General features: G+C 34.6%; 2 protein-coding genes across 4 annotated transcripts; both read right to left on the bottom strand.

Annotated features, from left to right (window-relative positions):
• Positions 1 to 553: 553 nt before the first annotated feature.
• On the bottom strand, positions 554 to 5,146 carry LOC145103672 (triose phosphate/phosphate translocator, chloroplastic-like). 2 transcript variants are annotated; one of them, XM_079040959.1, is made up of 12 exons: positions 4,549 to 5,146; positions 4,348 to 4,428; positions 4,125 to 4,190; positions 3,949 to 4,027; positions 2,883 to 3,003; positions 2,634 to 2,729; positions 2,429 to 2,541; positions 2,266 to 2,343; positions 2,058 to 2,174; positions 1,828 to 1,927; positions 1,639 to 1,739; positions 554 to 881 (listed from the first exon to the last, which is right to left on the bottom strand). In XM_079040959.1, exons 1-12 carry the CDS (start codon positions 4,830 to 4,832, stop codon positions 852 to 854), a joined length of 1,266 nt encoding a protein of 421 aa, XP_078897085.1. In that variant the 5' UTR covers positions 4,833 to 5,146; the 3' UTR covers positions 554 to 851. The 2 variants fall into 2 exon arrangements, with proteins under 2 accessions (XP_078897085.1, XP_078897086.1); XM_079040960.1 differs by having other exon boundaries at positions 554 to 878.
• A 12,691-nt stretch (positions 5,147 to 17,837) lies between these two features.
• LOC145103668 (14-3-3-like protein GF14 iota) lies at positions 17,838 to 20,300 on the bottom strand. Of its 2 annotated transcripts, none has more exons than XM_079040953.1 (7): positions 20,083 to 20,300; positions 19,198 to 19,504; positions 19,030 to 19,117; positions 18,838 to 18,947; positions 18,602 to 18,750; positions 18,117 to 18,163; positions 17,838 to 18,024 (listed from the first exon to the last, which is right to left on the bottom strand). In XM_079040953.1, exons 1-7 carry the CDS (start codon positions 20,153 to 20,155, stop codon positions 18,013 to 18,015), a joined length of 786 nt encoding a protein of 261 aa, XP_078897079.1. In that variant the 5' UTR covers positions 20,156 to 20,300; the 3' UTR covers positions 17,838 to 18,012. The 2 variants fall into 2 exon arrangements, with proteins under 2 accessions (XP_078897079.1, XP_078897080.1); XM_079040954.1 differs by having other exon boundaries at positions 17,838 to 18,021; positions 20,083 to 20,299.
• Between the last annotated feature and the right edge of the window lie 203 nt (positions 20,301 to 20,503).

Genomic DNA, 20,503 nt, shown 5'->3' with positions numbered 1-20,503 from the left:
AATTCTATATGAAAATATTCGAACGATGACACCTTGGTGCACTTATACTGGATTTGCTAAGCTCATGAATTGGGCTGGAACTAAATTTGGGCCATACTGATGTAAAAATAAGTTATAAATTGCATTTCAGCCCCCAGACGTTTTTTTCTTACATTTCTTGCCCCAAAATTCTACATAGGTATCTAAATTGACAGAAGATACCCCTGCGGCACTCACACAAGATTTTAATGTTAAATTATATGATTTAAATAATTTTTCTAGATCATCAAAAGTTATAATTATATGCCAACTGTATCAATTATGGTTATTTTACTTCTTCCATGTTAGTTACAAGATTGGTTGATAAAATCGTTCAAAAATAACATTTACTCTTTTTATAGTAAGCAATAACTAATTGGCTACACAATAAGAATCTTTATACATAAAAACATGTGGGAATCCTTTTGTACCAATAATTTGAAAATTTTCATTTTAAGTTTTAACAAACATGTGGAATAGTTCAATACACAAATTTACATGATCACAAATCCAAATAAGAAACCAAACATATTAATTTACTCTAAACCAATTCTTTTAATAATTTCATTCATTTTTTTTAAATGTGTCAATCTTTCGTCGGTTTTTCCCCTTCAAGAGCTACAACTTAGAAAACCTTTTCTTTTCCCTCTTAATCTCGAACAAATTTTGCCAATTTTCAAGAATGGGGCTTATTTTCCCCTATACCATCCATCCAACTATTTAACAAATTAAAACACAAAATCAAGAAATATGAAGTTTCAAAACAATTTGAATGCTTCAATCCTGCAGAAATAGGACAATTTTCTGCTTAATTAGTCCGTATGCATACACTTTTAGGATGTCTTTGCCTTCTCTGCAGTCTTCTGAACATATACACAAATTCATTGTAAGGTTTAGAGGGGGAAATGTTAACGTATTTATGAGAAAATGAGTCCAATTTCGGTTGTACTTCATTGCTAATAAAATAATCAAGTGTAAAAATATTAAAAGATTTAAATCATCTCCAAACCAATACACCAGGTTTTCCCCCAAATTGACAAAAAAAATTGTAAGATTTGGTTCAAATTATAATCCTCTACAACTCATTACACCTTTTTAACATCAAAAATATATTCTATGTATATCTTTTTTCTTTTCAAACTTTTATCGGTTTTCAGAAGCAACCCCTACATTTATTAGCAACTAAACGTACATAATATATTTATATCAAACTTAATCTATAATATAGCATCACAAGCAACTAAAAATGAATAAATTAAAGGTTAAGAATCAAGTTGTATTTTGTACAAGTGAAACTTTAAAAATACCATATTTGTGTAACAGTGGGTGTTGGATTGGAGCAATTTAACATAAAAATGGAACTTCTTATTGGGTTGGAACTTGGAAATGCCCTTATCTAAAAAGAACGAGTCAAACGAGTTGAAAGATAAAAGTCTTCTAAATCAAGTTTTACAACTTCCTAAAGTGCATTATTCATGGGTCAATTAAGTAAAATTACAATATTTAGCTTTGGGTTGAAATAAAACCCGTTTCATGAATCCATGTTAAAGTTGAAGTACCCGAAACCGATTTTGGCCCCATTTTGCTACATATTGCAAAGATGAAGGTAAAGATTTATACCTTTTTCTGTTCTTCAAGGTTGGCTTTGATCAAGGAATACATTGCAACACCAGCAATGGCGATTGCAGTCCCAATTCCGGTTTGTGTTGAAATCCTATTCCCTGCAATTTGAAAATTTCAGAAAAAGAAACAAAAAAGCCGGATTGTTTTTCAATCAAACATGGTGTATTTGTAATGTAGATCAATTACCAAATACAATGATGGAGAAACCAATCACGAACACACGCTTCAACACGTTTCCTACAGCGTGCGTAAGCGGCGCAACCCTCTCCAAAGTGTTGGTTGCAATCTTGACACACAAGGAAAACAAATAATTAATCACCCAAAACCCTAATAATGAAAATTGACATTCAATTTGTTTATTTGTGCAAAAGACCTACACAAACACAATCTCATCCAAATCATATGTTTTGTTTTACCTGGTTGTATAGATGATAGAACATTCCGATCCAGAACAAATCGGATACGAACTTAACCATTCCAACTTTGGCTATTGCGTCCCTAAACCCGTATTGCATCAATTTAGGTCCTTCTATCTAAAAAAGAAAAAAAAAACACAAAATCCCAATTATTCTTAAATCAAGAAAAGAAGAAAACGAGTATGAACAACATAATAAGTTATCTTACAAGTATTGCTGGCGGGAGGCAAAATAAAAGTGCGATTATCGAAATGTAAGCATACACATTCGTGCTATCCATTCCTGTCTGTCAAATAAAAACCAAACGGATTTATAATTGGTTAATATTCGAGATAATTGGCTGATTATAATTAACAAAATATCGATGTTACCATGGCTTTCTTTGAATATATGCTTCTGTAAGTGAAAGAAATGTTAGAAATCATGGCGCTTGTGAATCCAAGCCAGTTGAAAGAAAGTTCGGTCAATGAGGCCATTGATACACCTAAAAGATTTATGTCATTAAATCATTAAAATTTCTACTTCTTTTCGTTAAAGTTAATTAAACAAACAGATAATAGTAAAAAACAGATATACCTAGAACAACAGGGGCCAACGACAGCCATAGTGAAAAGGGAATCTGGTGCCCTAAAACAAACTGAGAAGCTGCAGCACTGAAGAATGGCTCCAAAGCTGTTCACAATCATATCATACCAGTGTAATAAGTATCATACATACTAATACTAACTAACTCGGGTTGTTAATTTCCTGACTCGTTTTAACCTAGTTGACTCAATGAAACGAGTCACTGAGTCGACTCGGTGACTGTGTGTGTGCGCACTTTACCTTTGATTGTATGTGTAAAAGACACGGCGACAGCAGCGAATGATACATTGGACATGACGTGTCCGAGAGCATGACAAGCTGCAACCGGAGTCAGGACTCCAAGGAGATCCTTATTGATCGGCTGAAATACATAAAGATAAAATAAAGATAAAGATGGGTATAATACATTAATTATTTTGTGAAAAATAGTCAAAAAAAAAAATCAAAATTATATTATTAGCCACTAAAATAGATGGGTATAATCCATCTGCGATTTCGCCATGCCATCTGCGAACGTACAAGTGGCTAAACCACAGATGTGCTTTAGCCACTTGTACGTTCGCAGTTGGTATTTTTTTTTTTTCGCTGTATATATACTCTTTTTTTAGCCTAAAATCGCAGATGGATCATGTCCATCTGCGATTTCCTTTCCTTTTGAAATGCGATTTTTTGATTTTTTTTTTAATTTTGAAATTGATAGGTTTGACTACAAAACAATCTTATTATATATAAACTTTTTCAATAAATTATTATTCTTGTTATTATTTTTTTGGAAAATTTGTTTAAAACATCTCTAAAGAAATCGTCCATGATATCATCCATGATAGCTGTAAGGAAATCGCAGAGAGAGAGAGAGAGAGAGAGTTTCTCCAAGAAAGAGAGTGAAAAATGAAGAAAAAAAAACGTTTTTATACTAGATCCCACGAAATCGCGGATGGACTTCACAAAATCGCAGATGGAATGGCAAAGTCGCAGATGGGTTTAATCCATCTGCGATTTTAAGGGCTATTTTTGTAATTTGTGTTTTTTTTTTTTTGTTATTTTCTACGAAGTAATTAATGTATTTGGCTAAATTTGTAATTTTCTCTAAAGATAAAAGTTAGAAGGGTATTTATATCTTTTGTTGCATGAGACTGAACTCAATAGAACATAGACTATTTTTATTGATAACGGCTAGGATGACATTTTAATATTTTCCAATATTGTTTCATCTTTTTAGATGAGACAGAAAAAAATCGCAGTTTTATTTCAGTCTCAGTCTAATACATGTCAAACACAATATTAAAAGCAAACAGATGAAACTCACTGCACGTTTAGGAAGACCAATGGACCAACTGATGAGACAATATGTAACACCAACAAGAAGATGTACAACTGAAACAAAGCTGAAAATCAAAGAAATGAACTTTGTAATAGTGGGCATATAAATTTTATGGTTCTTTTTGGCATAATTATGGGGAAAATGGTAAAAGATGAACTTACTATGGATATGGGAAGTAGTTGTAGACTTTTTTGTTGAGTATGTTAAATATAACATTCAAAAAGTACCTTCATAAACAAATTTTGCAAAATCAGTCACCTTTTAAGTTAAGATCTAATTTAACTTGTACTAATATACTAAGTAACAAATGCAATTAAACTAGAATTATTCATTTATTCTATTTTTAGGACTAATAACGTACAAAAAAAATGTTGCTCAACTTACCAAGTAAAGAAAAAGAATCCCGTAACAAGAGGAGCTGGGAATCTTTCAGCGAAGCTCTTGGGAGCTTCAGCTATTTTCAACCTGACGTCAATTTACAAAAATACCCTCTGTTAAACACAACAGTTTTCTATATTGTCTTTTTCTTTAAAAAAAAAAAAGAAATATGAAATTCAAACTTCAAAGATACAGATTTTTACAAACCCCTCAGAAATCTCGATTTCCTGATCATCACCATCCGCCGCTGCTGCGGCTTTTACCACCGGAATTTGAACCGAACCCCGCCGTCGCAGGAGTTGATCCCAGCCGGAAAATCTCAAATGCTTACCAGAGAACTCGGCTGGTACCTTCTCCGGTGAGTTTCTGAGCGAAAGAACAATCGGTTGACTTGTACGTAGAGCTAAAGTAGGTGATGTTCTCCTTGAGGAATTGCTAAAGTTAAAGGGTTTTGCATGGTGGAGAGACAAATGCGACATCATTGAAGCCATGATTTTCGTAAACAAAATTGAAAATCAAAAGCTAGGACTATTTGATTTAACCCCAGAAACGGAGGATCAAAAGAGGGTTTTGGAAAACGATTTATTGGACAAAAGAAGAAGAGCTGTTTGATTAAACGTTAGATTCAAGGTCGGTTATTGGGGATTTGATTAATGGCGGATATAACAGAGAGATTGAGAGTTGTTATTTGTTTGTATCAATGGAACAAATTTTTGAATGAATTTGAGAAGGAACGGGATTCTGGGGGAGTTATTTGCTTGTCGCAAAAACTTCTTTATTGTTCATCTTTTTTAGCGATAATGACAACAAAGCCAAAGGAGAATTTTGTATGAATCTACTAAAGTAGGGTGTTAATACTTAATACAATAAAATTATATAATTATTAATTATAATAGCAGCAACTTTATTTTTATCTAAATAAATCAATCTAGATGTTTCTTTTCTTTGAAATTTAAGAAAGGAACTGTTTATATAGTTGTACAGATTTCAAAAGATTTTAGTTAACTTCTAAAAAAAATCGAACTAAAAACTAAATCGTTTGAAAATAAAAAATTTAAATTTCTTATTTTAAAACAAAATGTTTCAATCCAATATCTATTTGAGTTATCTTCTAACGATATTTTTATGTAAAATTATATATTTTAAACACTTCTATAAAATAAAAGCTATATATTCGAGATTCCAATACAGTTATTTTTTAAAAAACACACCCCGTATATTTTTTTTTGGAAACTGACGTACTTGGAGCCTAAAACAAGACGCCAAGAAACATGCTTAGGAGGTGACATGGTGTTTATATATTTTTATATTTATTTCCAAACAAAATAGGAATTTTATAATTACATATCCATTTAATGAAGTTTTCCTTGGCTGATCCCAAAGAGCAATCTTTACTTGAGTGAACTTATAATTGAATTTAATAGACAATATCCCGCCATTATTTATGTTAATAGTTGACAAATAAATAATCATAATATTTGTGAAAAGGCAAAGATGCTCTTAATTTTAATTGATCTATCAAGCAAGACACGACAAATTACACGCTTGTAATAGTTATATCTCATATAACACATTGATTTATTAGAAAAATAACTATCATAAACTTTTCGAAATACCTAATATATAGTCATTAAAACAATATTAAATATCTAATATTACATAAGAAAGTACAATATAATCAAATCATAAATATTACCAAATAAAATTGCTATTGACCCTTTTTCAACCTAAATCCTAACATGAGATGGAGCTAAACAAGTACCAAAGTTCACTTTCAAAATATATATAAAATTATTAAACCACTTGCATGTGTTTTTCTTTTTACATACTTAAAATAACTTTTATTAATAACTTGTTTTTACTCAAAATTACAATAATTACATCGTTTTGTATAACTCTAATATGATTAATCAAAACCAGACTTCTACTAACGCCACTAGACCAATAGAAGAACAATATAAGGAAATAATATTGTGATGAATTAGGTTGGATATTGTAATTCACTAAGGGGGCGTTTGGCAGGGCGTAATGTACGTGCGAATGGAATGACTAATTAAGCCGGAATGAAAAATTGTATGTTTGATTTGTTTAGGGAAAAGAATCATCCCCTGTTTGTTTTTGTTTTGTTTTGTTTTTTGTTTTTTTTTTCAATGAGAATACCAATTTTTGCCCTCAATCTCCATCAAGATCGGAAGAAATGATTTTGTGTATGGCTCAAAAGTAGCATGCGTAATCTCCACTTTATCAAAATCGTCTATCAACTTAATCCTTATCGATCCAAAAGAGCATCAACAACAAATGCACTTGTGTGTTTTCTTACTGAGCTTTTCTTTTTCTATGCTCCAAAAACAAGTGTTATATGATTTTGTGTATCGCTCAAAATTACCTTGTCTTTTCCATTATTTGTACATTACATAACTTTGTTATAGATAGAACCTATTCGAATGATTAATTTGTTAATTAAATGTGTAGTTAAAAGATAGGAAAACACAGTTACCTAATTGTTATTTCATAATAAACATTTGGCTTCTTCTGACAAATAACGTTTAAAATAGAAAATAAAGTTATAAAGTAGATGTAGTGGAAGTCGATGGTTGCACGACTATGTTGTGTCACCAAAGTTCTATCAAGTTTTAGGAGAAAAAGAATAGAAGACTTAAAATTGCATCGTATTTTGTCAATTTTTTCTTCTTTTGTGTAAATAACAAAAAGAAATATATAAAATTCGGAATTTTGCATATTTTCTTTAAAAAATATATGAAAAGTATCTAAAAATAATGGTTTTGTTGGAAATTTTAGTATAAATATGTATATTTTTACTAACTTTTGACATATATAAATATATACATATGTTGTATATATCATTAACTCTAAGTCGGGTTGCGTTCTTCTTCGTAAGAGCTTCAAAACGGTATATCGTATGTCCAAAATGGAGTATATGTGAATGAGATATCGATACTTAAAGTTAGGTATTTGAGAATAGAAGTTAGCAAGAGAGGTGGGCGATGGAATGAGTCTCACATTTGTAGAAAACTCATACTCAAGTGAGTTTATAAGCTTGGATGTATGATAGGCTTAAAAGCTTGTGTCTATGGTTTTCACTCCAACTCATACCTGTGCGTAGGGGGTGTGAAGATTTCATAGGCCAAATTAATCGAACTTGTGCATGGGCGCGACCTGCGGACATGAATGCAACACCAAAAACTCGGGCTTGTGTAACCCTCATTTTTGCTAAGCTTGACAGTTTTGGCCCTTGGTTTGAATTTTTCTAACTGATGCATTTATTGCACAATTAATGACATTTATCGACACGATCAATTCCTTAATTTGATACACATATACAATACTCATCTTCTTCTATATCTCATTTTCTTTGTAACTACTCCCTCATTCGATACACAGATGCAAATAATCATCTTCTTCCTTATTTTCTCTATAACTATTTCCTCATTTGATACACGAAAGATCATGAGATATAGAAGGTGAGAGAGAAGAACACACATTGGCAATGTTAGTAGCAAAATGTACAATGTATACTTTTTTGGTAAAATAAAAGTTAAACAGAAATTTTGAAGCGAAAGTAAACTAAAATCTTAGCAGCTTATGTTCAGAAATTTGAAGGTAGCGGAGCATAATGTTAAAGCCATAAATTAGCATTGTCTAACACAAGTAAAATGAAAGCATATAAATGTTGTTGTCACTAACTGCAGTGATCACAATTTTGTTCTTTGAGTCAATAACCTTCCCTTCACTGCAATCAAAGAGAACTTTGAAACCAGTGTCACAAAGTTGACTGATGGAAATAAGATTGTTTTTCAGGCCCTTGACATTGAACACATTCTTCATCTTGAACGCTCTGCACTCAAATGTTCCAACGCCCATGACTGTTCCTTCATTATTGTCACCAAAAACCACAATCAAACCATCTTTCTCCATAAAATCTATTAAGAGGGACTTGAGACTGGTCATGTGTCTAGAGCACCCACTGTCAAGGAACCAAGTATGTTCTAGATTCTGACTCGATTCTTGGACAGCTTGAGAGGTATCGGAGTTACACATGTTTAGATCACCATCAGGGGAGTCTTTGATAAGAGCCATAAGACCCTTAACATTTAGCCCCTCATCTTCAGATGTTTCCTCTTCTTCCACCCATTCCTCATAATCCTCTTGATTTGCAATGAATGCTTTTGGAAGAGATATATTCTCTTTCTTCATATGGGCCAACAACTTCTTGTACAAGACTTCATAACTCTCTGGGCTTTGAGCTTCTTTCTTCTTTTTGCAGTCTTTGGCAAAATGGTCAGGGCTTCCACAATTAAAACAGCTACCTGAGTTTCCTTTCTCTGAAGTAGATCTCCCTGCTGAACTACCTCCCTTAAACTAAGCTCTTCAGACTTCATTTGATCTGCTTTCTTCGTAACGTTTGACAATAAGTGTAGCGTTGGCAATAAGTTCGTCAATAATTTCTTCACTACTCACTTCACCCTGATCAAAGTCATCTGAGTCACTGATGAGATTCATTGCCTCCTTCCGAGAAACCAAAGCTACAGACTTTTCTTTTCTTGAGTCCTTCATGATGTCTTTACGAAGGTAATTTCTTAGATTTCCAAACATGGAGTTGAGATCTATGAGATTAATCCTCTCACTGTTTTTAAGAACATCAACATGATGTTCCCAACTTTTTCCAAAGGAATCCAATAATTTAAAAACTAACTGAGAAGAATGTTTGGCGACTCCCAACCTGCGCACATCATTCACTAAACAATTAAACATGTTAAATGTTTGAGTTAGAGATTCATCTAGCTGAGCAAAAAAATGCTCATATCTCCGATTGAGGTTGTTGATGGTCGTAGCTTGAACTTCTACAGTGTCTTCATAAGCCACCGTCATCGTCTCCATCATCTCTTGAGCTAATTCACAGTTTTGAACTAAATGATACACATGGTAGGGAAGAGAGTTTCCTATGGCTGCCCTAGCTTTCACATCAAGACTGAGAAGCCTCCTGTCATCATTGTCATAACTAGTCTTTGGCTTTTGCTTCAAGGGACCAACATGAGCGTTGTTAACCATAGGTTGATACATAGGAACATGAGGACCCTTCTCAACAATGTTAAGCATCTCATAATCCATGGTTTCAAGAAAAACCAGTCTTAGTTTTCCACATGGTAAAATTTTGCTCATCGAAGGGGGGGGGGGATCTTGTTAAGAGAAGACGATTTGGGATTATAAGAGGTCGACATAATTATTTAAGTGTATCAAAAACCTGCTCTGATACTAATTGAAGGTTTGTATCGATCGGATACACTTCGAGTATAATCAACAAAGAACAAACTAACTAAACAAAGTTTAAACATGAAAATAAAGAACATGTGTAATCATAAAGATGTCTTTCACCAAGAAATGGGTGTTCTCACCAAAAGAACGAAGGTCACAAAGACAGTCACCAAGACATACATTAGGGTTTCACCCTAATGTTGAATATATATATATATATATATATATATATATATATATATATATATATATATATATATATATATATATATATATATATATAGAGAGAGAGAGAGATAGGTTCAGGTGTTTAAAGTAATTATTGTGTTATCGTATGCATAAATGTGGGCCAATCAAAATTTAAAAAAAATTTAAATAATCTAATAAATAAATAAGGGTAATTTAGTAATATGATTAACAACTTCCAAAAATAATCCCTATAATCATGGTATTGACTTTTAACCCTAATTTCTCCAGGTTTTATATCTTTTTTTTTGAAACGGCAACGTACTCCAATACCAATACCCCACCATCGCCCCTGACTTTCACCATCCTTCCAACGAAAAGATTCTGATTACGAACCCTAATCCCTCTTCCGATCTACACTTCTTACTTCCTTTGATCCATCGATTTCTGTTCAAATCAATCAACCAACTTCTACCAATCAGGTTAGCTTACTCTCTTTTCTTTAGTCAGCGTTTTTTTCTCTTCCGATGATCCATTTTTTGTCCAGTTCGAGTTTCTCTGTTGGTTACGAGGTTTATTGCTTTACTTGTTTGATTGAATTATTTTTCTTTCGAGCTTCGTATTCGAGTGAATCGATGTTTGGTTAGATTCGATTTTTGATATAATGAAGTAACATGAAGCTCTGTTCGAGTTAATTTTCACTTAGGGTTTTTTCCTTCCGTTTTTGTTTGTTACAGGAATCGATAACTCAACTTTATAATTCCAATTCAAGTGGAATTTGGGGGTTTTGAGTGATATGGAGATCATCGTGTTTCTTTCAAATGGTCTGATTGATGCAGCAAAGGGATTGATTCAAATGGTCTGATTCATATTTCAATTTATGTTTTTTTTTCTGATTTAACACTTCATTTATGTGGACAGTGCAGGATCTTGACAAGGTTGAATTTTGAAAAGGTATCAAGTATGTTTATGTAGATGATTCAATGGATGATATTGGTGAGATTCTAATTCCATTGGAATGGAATCACGTATTCCAATTCTGTTGGAATGGAATCACGAATTCCAGTTCTGTTGGAATCACAGAAGTTGATGCTTGAAGAACGGACCACAAAATTGAAACGGACCACATTATTCTTTTAGAATGTATTAGTCGTTGTTAGATTTTGATGTTTTCTTTCCCGTTTTGAAAGTTTTTTTAGTTTTATTCTTTAACAATAAATGTAATTCTTAACAATTGTTACCCGTATTCTATAAGAAATAATGTATCTTTTGTTTTTATTCTTCAATTGATTGTTCAAGAATTTGTTATTCTACAAGAAGTTCTTAAAGTCATGATCAAGAAATAGGTTCAAGAATATTTTTATTATTTATGGTTCAAAAATATTTTTATTTTTGAATAAATAATTAAATAAATAAACATATTCTGTCAGAATGTCCGAATTAAAATAATTATAATTCGTAAAATCGGATTTTTAAAATTAATAGAATCTATGATCCCTTAAAATATGCAATTTTCCTTTATTAAATCTATATTAATTGACTAAAATACCCTTGTAATTAAATTAGATGATATTTTTCAATTACATTTAATTCAATAATATATATTAATCACTTTCTTAAAATAAGTAAAATTGATTGGCTCACAGTTATGCATACAATAACACAATAATTACTTTGAATAGAATAACCTAAGCATATATATATATATATATATATATATATATATATATATATATATATATATATACACACACACACACACAACTATTCTAGTAAATCCCTTCAATCAAGGGATTGTATGTAATCTATAATAAGAACTAAGAACTGATCATTATCACCAAGATATCGAATTTGCTATCTATTCTATACATATTTCTATAACTGTCTAATATACAAATATTACATAAGATTATTAACTTCACGCTGACGCTGATAAGGTCTTGAGGCACCGGCGCTAGCGCCGGCGCTGACACTGGTCGTCAGCGTATAAAGTGTTTGACTCATCAGATTATAAAGTGTGACCTTACAGATTGTTCGATTCAGAAACGAAACACATAACTAGCAGGTTTGTAGTAATGTGATTTTTTAACGAAATGTTATTTTGAATTTTAGTTTTATTTATTTTGAATTAGTTTTAAATATTTACATATTTTAAATAATTTTTTTTTAAATATGTGGAACGGAAAAGTTTCATTCTTTGTGTTTAGAGTTTCAAGAGAGATGAAACCTGTTGGAATCTTAAGTCATCATCTCCCTCCACCCATGTCTTCCACTCCTAAAAGGCTAACACAATTTCTGGAACAAAGTAAGGGACACCAACAAGTGGTTGGGTCTCATGTGTATTAATTATAGGATTAAAATGATTCTATCAATCCTATATATTCAGTGTATTACCAAGAGGGAGAGACACACCAAAACACAGCAACATACATAGACATATACACATATATATATATGTAATTGGTTTTTAAGTTATATTTCCAATCAATCAAAGAGTTATTTTGATATATATATTTGTCTGTGTCTTTACAATTGCAATATTAGAATTAGTATCAGAGCTCAAGAACAGGGGCTTGAATTCATACCTGGTGATCAAGAAGGACACCAGTAAAAGAGATGTCAGAAAAAGAAGGAGAAGGTGGTGATGCTAGTCCGGCTCCGGTGAAACTCAAGGAGGTCGGAACAACCACTGTGGCTTGCCCGATGTTGAATTCCACAAATTACACCGTATGGTCCCTGCGTATGAAAGTCGTACTCAGAATTCATAAAGCCTGGACCATAATCGATCCAGGAGAAGAAAAAAATGATGAAAAGAATAACCTGGCAATGGGGCTATTGTATCAGGCAATCCCCGAAGCCCTAATCATGCAAATAGGAGATGTCGATGAATCAAAAACCCTGTGGGAATCGATTAAAGCTCGATACGTCGGAGCTGATAGGGTAAAGGAGGCGAGACTGCAAACATTAAACACCGATTTCGATCGGTTGAGAATGATCGAGACAGAGTCAATTGAATCGTTCGCCGGAAAACTCTCCGGTTTGGCTTCGAAATCTGCCTCACTTGGTGAAACAATTGACGAGTCGAAGCTTGTGAAGAAGCTTTTGAAGGTTGTTCCCAGGCGATTCATCCATCTGGTGGCATCCCTCGAGCAGGTGCTTGATCTGAAATTCGTTGGCTTCGAGGACGTAGTCGGACGTGTGAAGGCGTACGAGGAAAGAATAAGGGAGGCGGATGACAGCGGAGAAGGAGGGGCGAAGGTATTGTTTGCCTCGAGATCGAGTGGTAGCTCGAGCAGCGGCGGTGGCTGTGGCTCTTCAGGTGGATCGACAGAGTCGAAGGGGAAATGGGCGAAATCGGGTGAAGGTGGGGGGGGTTAATCGGAACAGATCCGGGTCGGGTGGAGGATCCGGGTCAGCAGGACCCAGTGGGTCAGGCCCAAGAGGAAACCGGCCCAGTTCGGCCCAAAACCCTTATAAGCCCAAAAACAAGCCCAATTCTAATTCGGACTCGAACCGTAACCCGAAAAAAGATCTGTCAAAAATTATTTGTTACAGATGCGATAAATCGGGCCATTACGCATCCAAATGTCCGGACCGAACCCAAAAATTCCAAGAAAGTAATTTTACTGAACACGATGATGCCGATGAAACAGTATTTTTACACGAGACCGTATTTTTGAACGAAGAGAAGGTGATACCGTCTCGATACAACTCACAAGAAAACGATGTGTGGTATTTGGACAACGGGGCAAGTAATCACATGACGGGAAATCGTTCATTTTTCTCCGAACTCGACGAAGGAATAACCGGAAAGGTCAAATTCGGTGATAATTCGTGTGTCGAAATAAAAGGGAAAGGCTCAATTGTTTTCCAAGGAAAATCGGGGCAACAACGATTGATAACGGAGATTTATTTCATTCCAGATTTGAAAAATAATATTTTCAGTCTCGGACAAGCAACAGAAGCCGGGTGTGATATTCGGATGAAAGACAACTATTTGACGATGCATGATGCCGACAACTGCTTATTAATGAAGGTACAAAGAACTCCAAATCGCCTTTATAAAATACAGTTGCCTATTGGAGTACCTATTTGCCTTCATACAAGACTGAGTGAAGACACGTGGCGCTGGCATGCAAGACTTGGACACATCAATTTCGAGTCAATGAAAAAGATGTCCAAGAAAGGTCTAGTCAAAGGGTTACCCCATTTTGACAGTGAAAATCAATTGTGTGAATCTTGTTTGGTGGGCAAGCAAACAAGAAAGTCATTTCCATTAATGACGACGTACAAAGCAACACGACCATTGGAGCTAGTTCACGGTGATTTATGTGGTCCGATAACACCGTCAACGAAGGGTCAAAATCGATACATTTTCACACTAATTGACGATTTTTCACGGTATATGTGGATTTTTCTCTTAAAAGAGAAAAAATGAGGCGTTTTTACACTTCAAAAAATTTAAAGCTTTGGCGGAGAATGAGCTCGGAAAGTCTTTAAAGGTGTTTCGAAGTGATCGAGGAGGTGAGTTTACTTCGCTCGAGTTTAATTCCTTTTGTGATATGAATGGAATCAAACGCCATCTTACCGCCCCATATTCACCACAACAAAACGGTATTGTGGAACGAAGAAACAGAACACTTATGGACATGACACGAAGTATCATGAAGGCGATGCATGTTCCAAACTATCTATGGGGAGAAGCGGTAAAACATTCCACAAACTTGATCAACCGTGTTTACACAAGAGTACTTGGTGATACAACTCCGTACGAGAAATTGTATAAAAGAAAACCTAATTTGGAGAACGTACGCATATTTGGGTGTTTAGCGTATGCAAAAGTCGAACCGGTAAACGTGAAAAAATTGGATGCAAGATCAAGACCATTGGTTCATCTTGGTTCTGAACCGGGTACAAAAGCCTATCGGTTATTTAACCCGGTTACACAAAAAATTATCGTAAGTCGAGACGTTATTTTTAATGAAACCAAAGGATGGAATTGGGTTAACGAAGCTACACCTGACAATGAAGAACCAGGATCATTCATAGTACCATGGGATTTACCGGAAGATAAGGCAAACAACAACCAAGGAAACGAAGTAAACAACGAACCAAACGAATCGGATCACGAGATTGAAGACGGAGTGGAGGTACAAGAAAATGAGCAACCAAGTCCGATCAACAACAACGTGAACAATGTTCAAAACCAAAGACCCACAAGACAAAAGGTGCTTCCAATTCGATTACGAGATTATGTACTTTATGTTGATGAAATTGAAGAACTTCTCCTAGCAACCAATAACGAGCCGGTATCGGTTGAAGAGGCGAAGAAAGAACCAGAGTGGGTCAAAGCCATGAATACAGAGATCAATTCAATCAACAAGAACAATACTTGGTCTCTCGTAAACAAACCTATGGGGGTGAAGCCCATTGGACTCAAATGGGTGTTTAAGCTAAAGAAAAATGCAGATGGCACCATAAACAAACACAAGGCGAGGTTGGTTGCTAAAGGGTACGTACAACAACCTGGTATTGACTTTCAAGAAGTATTTGCTCCGGTAGCTCGCATCGAAACCATATGGTTTCTCATTGCCTTAGCCGCTACCAATGGATGGGAGCTTCACCACTTGGATGTCAAGACGGCTTTCTTACATGGAGAGTTGAGAGAAACCGTCTATGTGTATCAACCGGAAGGCTACATAAGGAAAGGCGACGAGCACAAGGTGTACCGTCTTTCAAAAGCACTATATGGTCTTAGACAAGCACCGAGAGCATGGAATACAAAACTTGATGGGATTTTGAAATGAATGAAATTTCACAAGTGCATGAAAGAACTATCGGTGTACCGGAAGAACGAAGGATCCAACTTGCTAATTTTAGCAATCTATGTTGATGATTTGTTTGTCACATGTACAAATTTAAGCATGATCAAAAGGTTCAAATTTGAAATGTCCAAGAACTTCGAGATGTCTGATCTTGGAAGATTAACTTACTACCTGGGCATTGAAGTCAAACAAGAAGAATCAGGGATTACTATAAACCAAGAAGCGTATGCTAGACGCATTCTAAAAGAAGCCGGTTTACACGATTGCAATCCGACCCACATTCCCATGGATCCAGGAACCAAAATGTCGAAGGCCGAAGATGAACCCGAAATCGACCCGACACAATACCGAAAGTTGGTAGGATGCCTTAGATATCTCTTGCAGACAAGACCCGATATGACATATGCGGTTGGAGTTGTTAGTCGATACATGCAAGATCCAAAAGAATCACATGGTGTTGCAATCAAACACATCCTAAGGTATTTACGAGGAACAACGGGATACGGAATCAAGTACGAGAGGATGGGACAAAATCGTATAATTGGTTACAGTGATAGTAGTCATAATGTTGATCCAGATGACGGAAGAAGCACAACCGGTCATATTTTCTACTATGGGTTGTCTCCAATAACATGGTGTTCTCAAAAGCAAGATACTGTTGCTTTATCATCTTGCGAGGCGGAGTTCATGGCTGCAACTGCGGCTGCATGTCAAGCAATATGGCTTCAAGATTTGCTAGGCGAAATCATGAACAAAGCACAAGAGAAGGTGGTCCTAAGAGTTGATAACAAGTCAGCTATCGAACTCACGAAGAATCCTGTTTTTCACGGAAGAAGCAAACACATTCACACGAGGTTTCACTTCATTCGTAAGTGTGTTGAAAAGGAACAAGTGGAGGTGAAGTACATTCCAGGTGAAGAACAAAAGGCAGACATTCTCACAAAACCATTGGCTCGAACCAAGTTCAAGACAATGCGGGACTTGATCGGGATTGAAGACATCTTTAGAAGGACTTAAAGATTGGCGGTGATAGGGAATCTCTAGAAGGACTTAGAGATTCGGGGGTGATTGTTGGAATCTTAAGTCATCATCTCCCTCCACCCATGTCTTCCACTCCTAAAAGGCTAACACAATTTCTGGAACAAAGTAAGGGACACCAACAAGTGGTTGGGTCTCATGTGTATTAATTATAGGATTAAAATGATTCTATCAATCCTATATATTCAGTGTATTACCAAGAGGGAGAGACACACCAAAACACAGCAACATACATAGACATATACACATATATATATGTAATTGGTTTTTAAGTTATATTTCCAATCAATCAAAGAGTTATTTTGATATATATATTTGTCTGTGTCTTTACAATTGCAATATTAGAAAACCGAAATCAAAAATTGAATTGGCCTATGTCGCATCAAGGTTAGGAGATTTTGGATGGATGAACTTTCACCATCCAAACATCTTAATTTCTAGATTTTCGTATATGATGTGCAACATTTGGCAGGTAATATTAGAATAAAATGATATATTTTGATATATATTTAAAAACTAAGATACAACTACCTCTAAAAACAGTATATCAAAGAACGTTATGTACATGTTAAGTATTTATTTAGCTTCTGGCTTCTGACTTGTTGATAAATTTGAAAAAAAAAAAAATCAAATTTATATCAAAGAACGTTATTTAGGTCTTCTTGTGGGTTCGACACGGATTGGAAGCCAATCTTGGATCGATGTGAAACATGTCTTTCAGCTTGGAAAATTAAACTTTATTGGTGGTCATCAGATGCTTTTAAAGTAAGTTATTGGGTTGCTTGGTATTTTTTATGTCTATTTTTAAGATGCCAAAACAAGTTAATATGTTGAGGGCTCGGTTTTTTGTGATAAAGCAAGACCAAAGAAAGATTTAGTGGGTCAAGTGGGACTTGGTGTTAGCTTCTGATCAGAAAGGTGGTCTTTACATAGGTAGTCTTTTAGTCTTCAAGGTTTTAATTTGGCTTTCTTGCAAAAGTGGCGATGCCATTTTGTGCAGGAAAGGAATGCGCTTTGGGTGAGGCTTATTCGTTCAATATATTGGCACCTAGGTGGGTTTCAGTTTGCTTCTCCTAACTAGATTTTATTCAGTTTCATCATTTCCCATTATATTCTGATTTCTATTTGTATGCATGCACATAAATAAATAATGATACGTAAAAACAAAAGAAATTAACAAGAAAGAAATAAAATTGGAAAAATATGGCATAAAGAACATCAATGAGCATAGTTCAATGAGACTAAACTTAAAAAAAGTTAAGCAAAAAGCATCTGATTCCCGTTCTAAAAAATAGCAAGAGACTTTGCAAGAAGCAAAACTTGTTAATACTTCAAAGCCTTACCATCATCACTTCTTCTGCTACAAAACAGTTCGATTTTTTAATATTTTAATTTACACACAAACTTTAATAAAAAAATATTTATTAATGCTATTGCTAAATTCTAACTAACCTCTGGTTCAGCTGATTTAGCTTCTTCACCTTTCGGATTCTCCTCTCCTGTAAAAAAAATATGTCAACTCTTTTATCCATAATATTTATAAAACACTAATAAAATAAAACACAGCATTTCCCTTTTTGACATAACTTCAATCCAAGATTACCTTTTTTTATTATCATTACTATGTGTTTGTTGATGCATACACTTAAGAGTTGTTCCTTTTTTTTTCTTTTCCATTAAGTCATGTATATGCAAAGTGTCTGAATGGGTAATGATGTCTGTCTAAAAGACCATTTTACCCTTACATTCCAAATACAATTTTAACAGGAGTTTGGAAGGGGAAAAAGGTAGTGTCTTATCCCCTTAGACCCATGAGGTTACACATTGTAGAAGGGTAATTTGGATATCTCACTAATATTAAAACATTTCCATTGAACTAAGTATAGATACTTCATTGCCTTTTAGGGTATAAAGCATATTAGAAGGGTATGGAATACCTCCATCCTCAGGCAAATCAGAAGTCCAGAGAGTGAGATTATCTCTCAAAAGCTGCATGATCAAGGTGCTGTCTTTGTATGATTCCTCACTCAAAGTGTCCAACTCAGAAATCGCCTCATCAAAAGCTTGTTTAGCCAATTGGCATGCCCTGTAATTTCATAATATAAAACACTTTAATTTCATACACCATATGCAAATTTCAAATAAAGTGAAGAAAAAAAACATTTGATTTTACTTTTCAGGAGAATTCATAATTTCATAGTAGAACACTGAGAAATTGAGAGCCAGGCCAAGACGAATTGGGTGGGTTGAAGGGAGCTCTTTATTTGCAGACTCGGAAGCAGCCTAAAATGGAAAATTAATAACCAAAAACGTTTGCATAAAGAAAAAAAGAAATTATTGCGATAATAAATACAAAAATACATGCCTCATAGCCCTTCAATGATTGGTCTGCAGCTTCCTTTCTTTCTTCATCTGTCTTAAACTCAGCAAGGTAACGGAAGTAGTCACCTTTCCTGTATTGGTATGAATCAAAACACAATAAAAATGAGATTTTTTTTTCAAGAAAGAAAGAATAGTAACAAACATGACTCACATTTTGTAGTAAAAAACAGTAGCTTCTCCTGAGCCTGAAGATGGTACAAGATGTTTGTCAATGATAGCAAGAATGTCACTGCAAATCTTGGCAAGTTCATCTTCAACCTTTTTGCGATAACCTTTGATCAGATTGACATAGCTCTCGTTTCCTTTTGATTCCTCTTTCTGTTCAATTGAAGACATGATACGCCATGAGGCTCTCCTTGCTCCAATCACATTCTTGTATCCTACTGAAAGAAGGTTGCGCTCTTCCACAGTGAGTTCAACATCAAGTTTGGCTACATTCTTCATACTTTCAACCATTTCTGCAATTTCAAGTGAGAATTATGACAAGGATAACTTTAGCATTTAAGCAATTGTGAGATCAGGCATGATCCACGTACAATTGAGACTAAATATACATTAGCCACCCCTACTTACGAGTTTTATTGACAACAAACCAATAAATTTAATAGAACAGAAATCTAAAATTTCCTCTCAACTGTAAGCTACAGCATTGTTTTGTTATTTTGCCACCATGTAAATTCGAAAAATCAGATGAACATAAAATCCACCGTCGTGACGTGGAATAACTACATACAGAAAACCACAATTTTAGCGATGAACAAGGCACGTACTAACGTGAGCGAAAATTACATTGTAAGTTATAAGATTCTTCCAATTTGTGACAAAAAATCGTGTAAATAATCAAAACAAATAGATCATACATGCATCCATTTATTTTACGCCAGATTCACGATTAAATTCAATTATACACTCCAATGAGAACAGAGACATGAATCAAAACGAAATTTAGAACCGATCTAACAACAGAGGAATATCACGCAAATGTACAATGTTGAAACGCAAAAACAGATACAAAATCAAGAGATGAAGGTGATACCATCGTAACGCTCGGCTTGTTCAGCGAGCTTAGCCAAATAAACATGATTTTCTCTCTCCTTTTCGTTCGACATCGTCCTGATTGATTGATTCACCAAATAGAACCGATCGATTGAGTTTGAATGACGAGAAAAATTCCTTTGCGATCACCGGGGAAGCCCAGAAAGGGGAGAGAAATGGAAGGGGGCGGGATTATAAAGGGTGATTAAAAATCGGGCAAGTTAGGGAGAACGTAAGACTGAATCTCAACCGTTGGATTGAGTTTGAAAAATGGGATACAATCGCGCGCACTTCGTATTTATTTTTGGGTTTTGGATTCTATTGAATCCGCCCGAGACCCGTATCTTCTATGTTTGTACTTTATATAATACAATCTACAAGATTGTGTATGTTTGATGATTTTAAATATATTTTGAATGATG

The sequence above is a fragment of the Lactuca virosa genome, chromosome 4 (genome assembly GCF_052849685.1).
Source record: "Lactuca virosa cultivar CGN04683 chromosome 4, Lactuca_virosa_CGN04683_v6, whole genome shotgun sequence".
In the NCBI taxonomy this organism is placed as follows: Eukaryota; Viridiplantae; Streptophyta; class Magnoliopsida; order Asterales; family Asteraceae; genus Lactuca; species Lactuca virosa.
Note: the sequence above shows the minus strand (reverse complement) of the source record. Positions and strands in the feature narration are given on the sequence as shown.